Source organism: Cygnus olor, chromosome 3 (assembly GCF_009769625.2).
Source record: "Cygnus olor isolate bCygOlo1 chromosome 3, bCygOlo1.pri.v2, whole genome shotgun sequence".
Taxonomy (NCBI): Eukaryota; Metazoa; Chordata; class Aves; order Anseriformes; family Anatidae; genus Cygnus; species Cygnus olor.
The window spans coordinates 103,266,774-103,281,570 of record NC_049171.1 but is presented as its reverse complement, the minus strand read 5'-3'; the positions used below and the strand labels follow the sequence as shown (position 1 = coordinate 103,281,570).

The 14,797-nt window shown below is 51.1% G+C and overlaps 1 protein-coding gene across 1 annotated transcript in view; it reads left to right on the top strand.

The window, feature by feature from the left end:
• Positions 1 to 14,797, top strand: part of ITPKB (inositol-trisphosphate 3-kinase B) — a 59,796-nt gene that overhangs the window by 41,282 nt on the left and 3,717 nt on the right. Inside the window, exons 3-7 of the mRNA XM_040550633.1 lie at positions 5,757 to 5,856; positions 6,533 to 6,746; positions 8,244 to 8,448; positions 12,636 to 12,737; positions 13,681 to 13,752. Coding sequence (XP_040406567.1) covers positions 5,757 to 5,856; positions 6,533 to 6,746; positions 8,244 to 8,448; positions 12,636 to 12,737; positions 13,681 to 13,752 — 693 coding nt within the window. The remainder of the gene's footprint in view (positions 1 to 5,756; positions 5,857 to 6,532; positions 6,747 to 8,243; positions 8,449 to 12,635; positions 12,738 to 13,680; positions 13,753 to 14,797) is intronic.

The window sequence follows — 14,797 nt, the reverse complement described above, 5'->3', positions numbered from 1 at the left end:
ATTTTTTTCAACGATCCCCACGGATGTTCCTGCCTTCCCTGCGTTTTGACTGAAGCTCCTCTGTCGCTCGTGCTGATCTCTCACAGACGGCAGAGAAGGCAGTGACTTTGTCTCTGCCCCTCTGCCCCAGATTTTTGCTCTTGGTGCAGCTGGCTCCTGGTTGCACTAGAGAAAAGGGTATTCCTCACCATGCCAGGCAGGACTGGCTTCTCCCCTGCAAAAGCCAAAATCCTTGCTGGCTGAAATGAAACTGTTCTGAAAAACAAAGCATTGAAAGTAAAAGAAATAATACATACACAAGGAGTTTTTCTCTCTCTAGACATGATGGGGTCCCTGCTTCTGAGTCCTCCAGGCTGCACTCAGCATATTCTTGCAAAGCTCAAGGTAAGGCAGGCTGGGGTTATGATTAATTATTTATGTGACTGTGACCCAGCCACACAAATAACTAGTCTAATAGGGTTTGAGGGTTTAAACTACAATTTCTAGGCACGCAGAAGAGAGTGTTTCAATTACCAAAATATTGTCATCCCATTTATTAACTTCAGTGCAGTCTGCTGAGGGAGTCTCTTTGTGTTTGTTGAACAACCACCACAGGCACCTGATGGGCATTGCCCTGCCATATTTTGGGGAGCTGCTGACATCTCTATATGACTAAACTAGAAGTTGCATTCTGGTCCAAAGTTCTCCCATCACAAGTGGATCCTCAGGCCAAAAAAGGCTATTTTGCCACTGTGCAGAATAGGAGTAAATACATCGGTGAGGATGAGGGCAGTTTGCATCAGAGGAAGACTGTAAGAAATGGGCTGCTTGCTGCCGAAGGCATCGGGGCAGCAGTCACAGCCCGCGCACACTGATGCAGTCACATGGCGCTCTGTTTGCTAGGAGAAGAGCAAAGACAGGGAGAGACTGTGAGGAGCTGGATGGGCTCTCCTTCCAAAGGGATGGCACAGCAGAGCAGAGCATAACCTCAGCTCCATGTTAGCAGACTGGAGCACACGGTGGGAGTTGTTTCAGCTGGGATCCTGCATGCCGGGAGGTGCTGGAGGAGGCACCCAGCAGCTCACAGGTACCTGCTGGTGCTGCTCTGCTGCTCCCAGCATCCTGCCCAAAGAACAAAGGTGGTCTTCTGGCTTCACCGACTGTCGTGATGTTTTTCCCAGTGAAGGGAAACAGCCATCACTAAGAAAAGCTTAACTACTTTTTACAGACCATGAGAAAACACATTCATTCTTTTAAACATGGAAAACTATATGGCATGTGTGCGCGTGGCCCCAAGCAGGCTGACAGAGTGAACTCTGTGGGCAAACACTACCCCACTTACTTATTTGTTACAGAGGAGGCCTCTCCAGTGCAAAGTCTGCTCCCCTCAGCTGTTGGAGATATTGTTTTTCAACCCATCAATGCTCCAGACACGAGGAGAGCCTTGTCAGCCCTCCTGCTCATGAATGAACCAACCTGGGCCGTGCTGAAAGCCCCCTCCCAAGGAGGCAGCCAGCGCCACAGCTGCAATTCCCATTTGGGAAGGGCTGGAAGTGAAAGCAGAGAGGCAAGGCCCTGCTGTCTCCTCTCAGTTTTCCACCATCTTCTGCTGCTAGTTTATTTCAGGATCTTCCTGGGATAAATGGGCTGAAGTTCTTCTCAAATCATTAACTTAATGCTGCTCCTGCTCCTCCCTGCCCCAGCTACGTGATCTTGACTCCAGTGGTGCATGCTCTGGCTAATAAAAAGTACTGAAATACAGGTCCAACTCCATCTATTTTCAGGATGTTTGGTCCTGTCAAGCAACAGGAAACAATAATTTCAGCAAATTAAATCGGTTTCTGCCCATCTCTCCGGCTCAATGCATGGAAAGGGCAGAGCACCCCCAGCTCCCCGTGACACTGACCAAACCCCATCGACACTCATGCTGGGAGAGGGAGGGGAGCAGCAGTCCCAAAATGTCACACCTCCCCCAGGCAGGCATTAAAGGAAAGCCATCTGCTCCAGGGAAAATGTGCAGTGAGCACCGAGTTCATCAGTCCCTTTCTGTTTAATCTAATTAAACACCACATACCCTCTGACCTTGTGGGTTGGTGCTACGTTCTCTGTGTTGTTCTTTCCATATGAAGCTCTATTGACAGATGGGGAAAGCCTGGAGTTTGCTTTAAGCTTCAGATAAGTAAAGTTAAACAGACAGCAGATAAAATTGTTTTCCAAGCACTCCTCTCCCACTGACCACTTGTGGGTACTTGTTGGGAAGCCTCAGCTCTTCTGGCCCCAATCCCACACCCTGCCAGCTCCACAGTGAGTAGTTGGGAAAAGGCAGGGGCAGGAGCAAAGTACTGCTGAAACCCACTTGAAGAAACAGCTTTTAGAGTTGGTTCTGCCAGTTGCTCAGCTTTGTTTCCACATGGCAGACAACAAGCTCCATGTATTTTCAGAGTTATTAAATAATTTGCTAATCAGTCCGCGTTTGCCGATGTTGAAACAGGTTTTAAATAACAAGTGTCAGATTGCGTCAGGCACCTTCTGCACACCCCCTGCTTCTGTAGGTTACGTGCAGTGGCTGTAAGAGCTCAGCACAGCTTCTTGAGTTTTGTGGGAGGGAGAGCAGCCACGAGCTGGAGTCTGGGGAGAGCAGGGTTCCAGGGAGCCACAAGCAGGTGCCAGTGATGTATGTCACAGGCTTTAACCAAACAAAACATTTGGACATGCTCAGCTTTTGGCGTGATGCGCTGCCTGCTCGCTTCATTGAAGGCAAATGAGATATCACTACTGTACATGGCTTTATTACTCCCGTTGTATATTAATAGAGCAGGGCAGGGTGGGAGAGCCCAGCCTGCTGCACTCGGAGGGGCTGTGTGCTGTGTGTGGCCACAAAGCAAGGGTGGAGCAGCATGGGCCTCGTGACAGTGATTTTCTGTGGCCATCGACAGCAGCCTGACACGGGGCTGGCATGACAGGAATCCGAGGCTGTCAGTTTTGAGATATTCACCTCTGCGTGAACCCACGCTGGCATGTGAGTAAACACAGGCGTCTTCAGCTGAGGCTTGCTAAAGCTCTTGGCCGTCCCCAGCGCCTGGAAGGACCTTGGTGCTGGCTCGCAGACATCCGAAGTCACCCTTAAGCTGTAGGGAAAGCAAAAAGGATGAACTTTAAGAGAAACTGCTTTCATTATCTTCAAATGAACAGGGTTGCAGCATCACTGGGGACATTGGCCAGTGTTGTCCCTCCACAACTCAGCCTACTTCCAGCAGGTTGGGAGTGACCTGAGGTGGGCAAAGCAACCTCCAGTACCTCCGTAAAAACCTCTGGCAATTGTCTGAAAGGATAGGAAGGCCTTGCTTGTTCACTGGCTGATCTCGGTTCAGATCTGAACCATCTTCCACGGCTTTGCTTTATTTAGGTTTATCTTCAGAGTTCTGCCAAGACAAACCTGTAACCAAACATGCAGGCCAAGTCAGTGAGGCTTCAGCATCTCTTTCTCACCCTCCTTTCTTTGGTCCGACTGCTGAGCCAAGGCCCAGTGTGTGTGGGTGCAGTGCTGCTGAAAACACTGTCCTTAGGCATGTCCCTAAAACTTGGGTTGGAGATGTCTAGCCAAAGTTCTGCACAAAAACAGGTGGGATGAAGATGTTTCCCTCTGGTGTAAAGGAACGGGAGCGTAATGGCTGTTCCCTGTGTGGATGCTCTCCGTGACTGGCTTTTGCCTTGCTCAGCTCAGCAGAAGGATTTTGTGTTCTTTGCTTTTTACTGGGGACTTGGGGCCATCAACCTGCACCATAAGGGCAACAGCACGGCAAGCAGGGACCAGCAGTGCTGGAGCTGAGTGCTTCTCTGCTCGGAGAGCTCTGCTGAAGGTGGGGCTGAGGTGGCTGCACTGCTCTGGGGACCGCTTGGCGTCATTCTGCCTGCACTTTGAAATGCATCATGGTCTTAGCTACAAAGCTCTTACCACTGAAAAATAAAACCTTGGCTTGGGAAGGTGCATTGCCTTGGCTGTTTTCCTGGGACTGTGTGACTTAAGATGCTGGGCGGGAGGGTAGGACACCTCATTTAAGATGAGGCATGTTGCACTCATCTGGGTTGCAAACTCCCATGGAGTTTTTTTCTCCCCTCTTTCTTCACATCAGTCTGGACTTGGTTGTTACTATTTTAAAGCAAAAGCAGGGACATCCCTCCACCCCCTTTCACCTCCCCTCCACTTTCCCTCCTGCTCTCTGCCAACAGGAGAACAAAGAACAGCTACAGCGCACCGGTCCTGGCACTGCACTTGGGAATTAAAACATTCCCTCATGTCAGGTAGGGAACTGCCCAAGCCCCTGCCAAAGCAAGCAAACCATGCTGTGGTGCAAACCTGCCACGTGGAGGAGCCTGGCTGAAGGGCATGCCCGGAGTCACTCCATGCTTGTTCAAAGCTCGTTGCCAAAATGCTCTTCTCCTGCACCAATGCCAGGATGCGCTGGGACACCCTCAGACCCACATGGTGGTCCAGGGGAGCTTCACCTCCTGGGCTGGGAGATGGGAAAGGAGAGGAGGGAATGGGCTTCACTGCCCGCCTCCAGCCCCCTGCCCACCCAGCACCCTGCTCCCTCGGGACGTAGCGCATGGTGTGGTCCAACACGGCGCAGTTTCCACGCTGCAGACACTGACATCCTTGTTTGGCTCCTTCCTATTCTTTCAAACATGTCAGCAGTTCCCAGCACGGATTCCTGTGCTCTGAGTTCAGCCCAGACAAGCGTCCAAGCTGCAAGTCGGGGTTGCTGGCTCTTCTCCTCCTGTCTGTGAAGCATTACTGGAACAGAGGCCGATTCTCCAAACACGAGGAAGATATTACTGGGGCTTTCTGGAAGGCTCCCCCGCATGCATTAGGCATGGAGCAAATGAGGATAATTTTTCTGTGGGCTTCCAGCTGAACCCAGTAGCAAATTGTGGCCAGGATAAAGCCTGTTGTTTGTCTCCTCATCTGCGAGAAGGCATTTTTCCATTGCCGCTGCCTTTTGTTAGCAGTGTGTTCCCCAGAACAATCCAGGGAAAACCTTTGTGCAGGAAGGAACATGTATTCAAGCGAGGCTTTTGCATATCCGATGCAGCTCTCGCTAAGGTAATGTAAATAGTTTTGTGCAATCTATCTGGCAAGAAGCACAATATGTCAGGAAGGAATTGTTCTCCAGAATGTGGTTAATGGTTGGCCAAAGCAGGTGGATCAGACACAGGTGGATCGGAAACGTGATGAACCAAGCAGCTGGCTTTTAGTGGGGAGCAGAAATGCATTGGTGAGCACACGCACGTGTTTGCAAGCGTCTCTTCCTACCACCACTGGGTCTGCAGTGGAGTTTTGTGGCCCAGGAGTAATCCCGGGCTCCATTTCCCACTTGGTTTGCTATGATCTGATGCAACAATTAACCCAAAGAGGAGTTATTGTCCTCACAGTGCCTGCAGAGGGGTACATGGAAGTGGACATGAGGTGCTGCAAATGTCTGGGCTCTCTTCATCAGAAGCAGCCAGCTGGAACAAAACAGCGAGGCTGTCCACTTCAGTGAGGTTACTCATGAATTTTGAATGTGGAGATGAGGCCCAGTGACACTGGCTTGGCATGGGGCAATGGGAAAAGAGCAGATTCTCTGTTTGCTTTCCATCCTGCGCTGGCTCCAGTGCCTCCTACATTGTCCAAGACAGCCACGTGCTGCATGGAGTGACTTTATGGACAGTAAAAGCTTAAAACTTTGCATTCAACTTCATGTGTGTTTTTTTTTTCTTTTTTTTTTTTCCCTTAGAGCAAATCATGGAGGAAGATCAAGAACATGGTGCACTGGTCTCCATTTGTGATGTCCTTCAAGAAGAAGTACCCTTGGATTCAGCTAGCAGGACATGCAGGTAGAGAGCATCACAGGGGCCATCCCGACCCATTTGCAGCTCAGCCACAGGTGTGGGAGCTGGGAAAGGGCAGGGTGGTGGAGAGGGTCTGGTTCAGTCAGGCTAAGGGGCTGTTCTGGCCAGAATTGCTTCTGACCACTGCGTGAATGTTGCAGATTTCATCTCCCATGTCCGTAGCCCAGGACAGTGCCTTCTCTAAATGTTCAGGGGGGTAACAAGGAACTGCAGTGCTCTGTGCTTTCAATATCCCAAAGCCAGCGGGTATTACTGCTGCTGCCCCACATATTTCTCTCCAGCAGCAGCCAGCTGGGTCCTTTGGGTGATACTCAAGCCCCCTTGCAGATCCACAGGGAAGTGTGTCACACTGCCTGGCAGGAAGATGCCCCACACATGAGCACAGAGAGGAAGCCATGTGGTGTGGACCTAACATGAAGTACACAGAGAATGGGAAACAAATGTGCTCTGCAGGATCTGCTGGGCAGGTCTCTGCTCTGTCTGAGGTGTGACACTGCTGGTCATAAACCTCCGACCCCATACGTGAATCCAGGAGCTGGAGCTTGTAAGTCCCAGTCTGCAGGGGCTCTTTTGGGCATGGGAACGCTTCCAAGGTGTTGTTGGGCTGCTCTTCTTGTTCTGGGAAGGCACCGTGCCATCCCACACCCATTACCACCCTCAGGTAGCTTCAAGGCAGCGGCCAACGGCAGGATACTGAAGAAGCACTGTGAATCAGAGCAGCGCTGCCTCGACCGCCTGATGAACGATGTCCTGAAGCCCTACGTGCCTGCCTACCACGGGGACATTGTGAAGGATGGGGAGCGGTACAACCAGATGGAGGACCTGCTGGCTGAATTTGACTCCCCCTGTGTAATGGACTGCAAAATGGGGGTTAGGTGAGTGGCTTTGGGGACACTGTTTGAGTTTTAAGATTGGATACTGAAAGCAGAGCTTAAAACCCTTGAAGCCTGCAAGTGAGAATACCGGGTTCGCCTGTCTCCAGGAAAAGCTAAGCCAACAGCATGAGGAGAGGGATGTGAGGAAGCCTGGGTTTGGGAAGAACATGTCAGACTTTTCTTCCCTGTTTGTTGACCAACTGGTGCGTGGAGAAAGTGGTTTGGTGCAGTGCAGTCATCCCTGAAGTAAGTTTTGTCAGGCTTAAGCCCTGGCTATGTTTCAAGTCTGGAGCAACGCGGGGGTACCAATACCTCAGACAAAGACTATCTGTTGCTCTATTCAAAAGGAAATCCAGCTTTCTGAGCAGTGTGAGCAGCCCTTCTGAGAACACTGCTTCTCTGTTCTGCTCTTTTATTCCATCTGCCCATCAGGCAGTTTCCTGAGCATGCTGTGAAAGCTGCACTTAGTTTGTGGGTGTAAGTCACTGCCCAGATATGCTGTGCCTTGGTCTCCTAGGACCAACAGATGGCAATGGGAGCATATCAGTAGGGCAGCAACAATCTGGGCACCTGCAAGAAATAATCTCCCTTGTCATTGCCCGGCTGGTTTTGGTTCCTTGAGAAAATGGTAAAACAACAGGTGTTGGTGATGGGGTTCTAATTAAAGTAGGTTCATTAAGTAAAGCACCTGTGCTGGGGCTGGCTGGGATGGAGTTAATTTTCCCTGCAGCAGCCCATACAGGGCTGTGCTCTGCACATGTAGCCAGAACAGCCCTGGTACCACGCTGGTGCTGTGCCTGCTGCTGAGCAGTGCTGGTCACTGCATCAGGGCTGCCTCCAACCCCCAGTGCCAGCAGGGCTGTAAGAGGCGGGGAGGGGACACCACCAGGGCAGCTGGCCTAAACCGACCAAAGGGATGTCCCATGCCCTGTGGTGTCACACTCAGCACTAAAAGGTGGGAAAGAGGAAGGAGAGGGGAGGGATGGGCTCTCGCTGTGAAGATGTCTGTCCTCCTGAACACAAGCTATGTGTATTGAGGCCCTGCTTCAAGGATGTGGTCAAGCATCGCTCGTTGGTGGGAAGTAGGGAGTCATTTCTTTCCTCTGTGCTTCCACGTGGCTTTTGCTTGGGTTTTCTTTGTGGTTTTTCCCCTTTCCCCCTTCCCCTTTAGTATTATTACTTAATTACTAATAGTTTTCCCTTACTAATTATTTTTCCTTTAATTAAATTACCATTATCTCAACCTGTGAGTTGTTTCTTTCCTTTTCTTCTTCTCCTCCTCTTCTGAGGAAGGACAGTGAGAGAGCAGCTGTGGTGGAGTTCAGCTGCCCAGCAAGGTAAAACCACCACAGCACCTAGGGTGAAAGATGGATCATAGGATCATGGAATGGTTTGGGTTCAAGGGGCTTTTAAAGATCATCATAGCCTTGGTGTGGCTCAGTGGTCTCCCAGCCATCGGCCCCTGTGGCTCTGCTAATTTCCCCCATCTCCTTGCAGAACGTACTTGGAGGAGGAGCTGATAAAGGCCCGAAAGAAGCCGAGCCTGAGGAAGGACATGTACCAGAAGATGATCGAGGTGGACCCTGACGCTCCCACGGAGGAGGAGAACGTGCTGCGGGCAGTAACCAAGCCCCGCTACATGCAGTGGAGGGAGACCATCAGTTCAACCGCCACGCTGGGCTTCAGGATCGAGGGGATAAAGGTGAGGGCGCTCCAGGAGCGCAGAGCAGGAGGAGGAGCTGCTGGCAGCTCTCCGTTACCACACGCAGAGTGGGCTGATGGCAAGATCCTGTCACCTCAGGGTATCCTGATCCCTCAGCAGGCACCTGGCTGAGGGCTGCACTGCTCTTCTGAGAGCACAGCCGAGCCGAGGGCATCGGTGGAAGGTGACAGTTTTAGCCACAATCTTGTTAAATCCGCTCCTTAGTTGATTTCCCTGACCACAAAATGCAAAGTGCAGTGCTCCAACCGGAAGGTTCAAATTAGTTGTTTGCTTTCAATACCAACGTGCTGCCAGCCTGAGCCATTAATCCAAGTTCCCAGCCTGAGTGTATGCTGGCCTGTGCCTGTCTCTGGCTGGAGGTGGGAGTTTAGCTGGTGACAAGGCTGTATTTACATCCCACGTTCAGAAAAATTCAGCACCTGAGTGTTATCTATGTTCAGGCTATCTCTCTCAGTTTTGCCTGAGCACTCTGCAAAGAGCACAGCAGCTGGGCAATGCCATTGCTCTGAGCTGACACGCACATTTCTGGGGATACCTGTTGGGATGCTTCTGGGTGTCTGTTAGATGAGTCTGCCCAGGGTTTCTGTCCTGATGAGTGGCAGAGATCAGCAACAGTCTTTGCAGTGAGAAAGGTATCCGGAATGGCATCTGAACAGAGGTAGGTCTGTAACTGAGCGCATTTGTGTTAGTGATGGAAGGTTTGCATGGAATTTAGCAATGGCACGTGCCTTCTCGTAGCCAGACACTGAGTTAAAAGTAATACTGGGTTTGAGGTAAGAGTTTCAGCATGTGGCAAGGTGTTGGCTCAGTCAAGTCGTGCCTGGGATGGCTGAGTCTCTGATGGGGCCCAAGAGGTGGCTCGGGGCCAGATTTGGGGGATTTTCCTGGTAGCCTTCCCCTTGACCTCTCTAGTCAAAAAGCAAACAAATGCAGATGTTAGAACACAGCAGGAGGAGTCGTTCAGAGCTGCTACTTCTGATTACTTGCATACCAAAGCACTGATGGGAAGGGATCCATCCATCCAGTTGTGTGGGATGAGTTCCCAGCCTGCTGGAAGCCCAATGGGATGCGTTGCACGTAGGGAGGAAGGCACTTCTTTCATTTCATGGCCATGCTGGTCACGCTCCCCGAAGTATCTTTCTGCGGTGGGTCAAGGCATTTCCCTGCTCTTACAGCTCTTTGCCACCATCCGCAGCCCTCCCAAAGTCCCTTTTCTGCTGCAGGCACCCACAAGCATGCTGTGAGCTGCTCCAGCCAGCCCTTCACCTAGTTCTTATTACTGGTGCATCTTATAAAATTGTGGCTATATAAAATAAGAGTGTGCCAGTTTGGAGCAAAGCTCACGTGCACTCTTTCTTCTCCCTGTTTTCATGCTATAATCAAGAATATCTGTCTATTTATAGTCCAACTTGATATATCCTTGGCCTCTAGTGGTGCTTCTGTGGTTTAGGTGCATTTCATGGGCTTTACAGCAAAATCAGGTCACATGCAAAGCACTTGAAATGGAAAAAAAAAAAAAAAATCCTGTTCTCACACAGGCCAGAAAATGCTGTGGAGGGAAATAAAAGCCATGACTGAGGGGTGTGAGTTGCACCCCTGCTTTAGCCAAGTGTAAGTGAGCTGCTATGTGATGTGGGCAGTGGATTTTTTCAAAGCGGTTAGGCAGCCCTCTAATTGAAGAACTGAGAAGTGCTGGCCTCCAGGAGTAACTCTGCCACTGCTGCTTGGCACTGACTAATGTGATCAAGGCTCTAATTACTATAATTCTACTTAAGTCCCTCGGCTTCTGGATTATGTTCCCCTAAGCTAAAGCATTAGTTGTTCAGGCTGGTTTAGGGCTGGCGTTTCTCCAGCAGGGCTGCAGAACCAGGAGAGCTGAGTTGCATCGCTGCATCTGACCTGTTTTGGGGTCCTGAGGCTGCTTCTGAGCCCTCGGGAAACTTCAGGGAAGTGTCATTTAATGACAAGGCTCTCCATGCTTCCTTTCCTGCTGAGGATACAACGTTGGGAAAAGCAGGGGTGAACCTGTTCTGCCCCTCGCTGACAGCCTGAGGCTGATGGAAGAGGACAGGTTCCCATGAAAGTAGCTGGGTGCTCACAGAAAGGGCAGGATCCGTCCTGGGTGCATGGGCTGGGAGGAGAGGCAGGAGGAGGAAGGGAGCAGCCACAGCCTGGGGACAGAGCGGGGCTGGGAAGGAGGATAGGGACAGGGATGGGAACAGGGACAAGGAGCCTTCATTGGTTGAGCTCTCACTTCCCAGGTAGCCTTGAGATGATGGCTCTTCCTCTTCAAAATGGGAATTCGCCTCTGCAGAAGGAGTTAATGACACTTAACTTTCTGGAGCAGCTCGAAAATGTTATAAACAGCAACTATTAACAAAGTCACCGTGTTAAAAGTAGTACAAAGGGTCCCTCTTGACCCAGATCGAGCTCTCTGGAGAGTTGCTCACTGAAAAAAAAAAAAATAAAAAATCTTGAAGTTTCTGCTCTGACCTGAGAGTTGTTCACCATTTCCCACCGCAAGGCCATGGTGGGATATTGCTGCAGAGATATTTCTGGGTCTGAGATATTTGTGGGGTCTTGTAACCAGTCCTGACCGCCCTTTCCTGACTTCTCCCCAGACGGGCAGCTTGCGAGCCCCTTGGCCAGTGGTGCCGGGGCAGGCAGACAGCCCTAGCCCTGTCCCAGTGACACCAGCACCAACTGGACCTGCTGGCTGGGCAGGGGCCAGCTGAGGCAGGTGCCAATAGCCCTTTTCAGCCCCCCTCACGCTTCTGTTTTGTGGAAGCCCACCCCCACGGGCCTCGGACCCCCTCAGGAGGGGGTGGGTTGGTTTCTGAACCGCCCCATGACAGACACATAGCAGTGCAGTGCACCTCCCCTGTACATACTTGGTGAGTCCTACACGTGTGGCTGCAGCTAAAAACGTGTGGTGAGAGCCTGGCTCTGCTTTGTCCATGCCCAGGATGGCTGCTACAGCAGGGAGGTCTACAGCGAGAAGGTCATCTGCCTCTGTCAGATGTTAGCTTTGCTTTTTTACCCTACGGCAGAGCTAGTGCAGGGGCAGAAGGTGGTCAAGTTCATTCCAGGGTGGTTTGAAGCTAGGTGTATCGGCTGCACCCTGTGCAAGCAAAGCGCTTCCTTGGAGACCATTCACGTGCTGGTTTTGATACCGCCTTTGTTAGAGCTCACACGAAATGCAAGCTGGAAGTTGAATGTGTGCGGTGTGGCTCATCCTGAGCTGCACAGCAGGTTTCAGGTTGCTGCTGGACTTGCCGTGCCCAGCTCTTCACAGCCTGTGCGCCCTGCGTGCCCCCAGCTGGACCGGCACTGCCACCAGGCCAACGGCCAGGAGCCACCCCTAGCCAGGGTCACTTCCCTGGAGGGGTCTCCGTGTCCCACCAGGGCACATCAGTCTCCAGGACAGGTGGCTGATTGTGCTGTCTTCCTTCCCTGGCCTCTGCTCCACTTCTTCATCCTTACTTCATCTTACCCAGCCCACAGGATGTCTTCTTGGCCTCTGCCCCTTCACTCCATTGTGTGCAAACAAGCTGTCCAGAGCAGTGGGACAGAGCTCTGGAAACAGACCTGTGAGCACTGAGCGTGTGTTGTTTAAAATAGCCCCTGTCTCCAGGAAGCCAGCCCTGCCTGTCCAACCGGCAGCCGGCTCCAGACAATGAAAGGCACTGATGTGAAAATCAGAGCCTCGGGGTACCGGGGAAATGGCAAGTGGCTACAGAGGGGCTGAGAGGGCAGGTTCAGCCAGGAGCCTCTGGGTCGGGGCTGGGTGCTGTCCCTGCAGTGGACCATGCACAAATCTGCCTCTGTGGAGGAGGCAGAGGAGAGCTCAAGGCCGTTCAGTGAAAGGTCTGTGAAAGCACCAGGTCCATGAAAGGTAGCCTGTCCATGTTGGCAGTGTTTTCAGCAAGTGCCTGATGGTGGAGACTTGCCTTTTGCCTTGTGGCAATGCAACAGAGCCACGGGATGGTTTGGGACGTGCAAGGCAGAGAGTTGCTGCCTCTGCTAACCCCCCACAGACAGGTCCTTCAGCTACCAAAGAGGCTGGTCGCACCCCACATGGGGACATGCATGACTTCTGACACACCAGTTTTTTCTCCTGGTTCCTTCTCTCCCTGTCCCTCTCACGGCTCTCCCTTCTTTCCTAGAAAGAGGATGGCACTGTGAATCGGGACTTCAAGAAGACGCGGACAAAGGAACAAGTCACGGAAGCCTTCAGGGAGTTCACCAGGGGAAACCACAACGTTTTGGTGAGCAGGGGCTTCTGTGGGAGCTGCAGCGAGAGGGCTTCTCCCACAGAGGCTACTCTGCAGCCCAAGGAAGCTCTCTTAAAAGAAAAATGGCAGAGAGAAACACCATTCTGTTGTGAGGGTGAGGAGAGGAGAGCTGGGAGAGGACGCATTCACTGCAGCAGCACCCATCAGGTCCAAGTCCACTGAGGGCTCAGCCACAAAACCTGTTGCAGAGGCTCTGCCCCATCACCCCTAGGACTGATGGCAGCCTCCGAGCCTCCTTTTTAGCCTTGGATTTGACACAGCAGGTACCAGAGACTCCTGCCCCGGCAGAGCAGGCTGCCCCAAGCTTATTCCATCAGGAAGAGAGGCCAAGGCATCTCCATACGTGCGCCAGGTGCCCTTCTCATGGGCATGCCACAGCTGGCATTTCCCAAGTTGTGCTGCGCTGCCAGGAGAATATGAGCTGTAAACAATTCATACAGGCTGTGTCAAATATCCGACTGACAAAGGGCTTTATTTTAAGTTGCACTATCTAAAGCCTACAAATGAAGGGCTGCAGATGGGGTAGCCCTTGGCACTGCCTCTTTCAAATTTGCTTTGACAGTAGTTACCCAGGGATTACTCTTGGATCTGCAAATTAAGCTGCCTGGCTGTGTTTTATCTGCAGAGAGCTGGGAGCTCTCACACCGTCACACGCAGTCTCTGGACTCCTTGGCCAAGCCATCGCAATGCAGCGACCCCAGGTGTCCTCAGGCAGTCACGGTGTGAACAATTTAATTGTGTTACATTGCCAGGATACCTGCTGTGCACGTGCTGTGCCTCGTCCTTCTGTCTGTGCCTCAGAGATGAATTACCAAAGGGGCTCTGAGGAACCTTTAGTGCCTTTCAGCAGTTTGCAGGGCTGCTTGTAACAAGCACACGGTCAGCACTGATGGTTTGTTTGCCTTTGTGGTTTCAGAACAGCTACCTGATCCGGTTGAAGGGGATCCGTGCCACCCTGGAGACATCCCCGTTCTTCAAGTGCCATGAGGTAACGCTCACATTCCCTTCCTCAGGTGCCATGTAGGTAGATCTGACTGCTTTAACCCCAGCTTGTTCAAGGAGGAGGAGTCAAATTCAGAGGCTGTAAATTTCTACAGTTTCAAATTTATTCTTATGTCTATATTTCCATACCTGTTTATCTAATACAGCAGATGACTGAAATGATGTTCATGCATCTGACATGGGCTCAAATCTAATGGAAACCAATGTTCATACAGATTAGAAGTGATGTTGAAGGAATTCAATCTGCTTATGGTTTTATATGACTAGAAAAAAAATCCTACTTTAAAAGTAGAGGTCTTCTCAGGAGAAATTCCTGCCTGAATGCACAGGTCAGGTATCATTTGGCTGCCAGTTTCTCCATGCCTTCAAACAAGGCTTTGTCTTAGCCACAAGTTTCAGATAATCCCCAAACTGTCTTCACTTGGCTGGCTGGGGCACCATGAGCAGGACGCTTTCCTTGGAAGGACTTTCCTCCAGAAACGAGTGTACACAAAACAAAATTTTCTACAGTGATAGTTCAGTTCTGGTGGGAAAACAGAGAGGAAGTGCTACGGTTTGGGACATTTCAACAAGAAACGTAAGGTTGTGTTATTTAATTAAATCATTTTACTGATTTATCATTGACAAAGAGTGTTTGATATTTCATCTACCCGGCAAACTGCAGAGCGCATTTCCTTGGCACATGTTGTCATACGGGCAAGGGAGCCTAGGAGGAATAATGCCTAGCTCAACGTGTCTGGGAGTCACTGCTCCCCCTGCCCCGAGGCAGAGCTGTGCTGTCCCTCTGATGGACCTTGATACATGCCTCCCCACAGCAGTGCCTGTAGGGCAATGGGAAAACCCAGGGAAATGTCACAGCTGAGTGTTTTGGGTCAGTTCAATGACAGAAACAAAATGCTCCCTGAAGTGAAGTGCCAAAGAGTTCATTTGAAAACACAGAAACAAAACAGCCTTTTCAAAGAGGTTTTGAAAGGAGTTTCCAATCCTTAAAAAATATAAAGAAGAGGCTTTGACTTTCCACCAAACTTCAA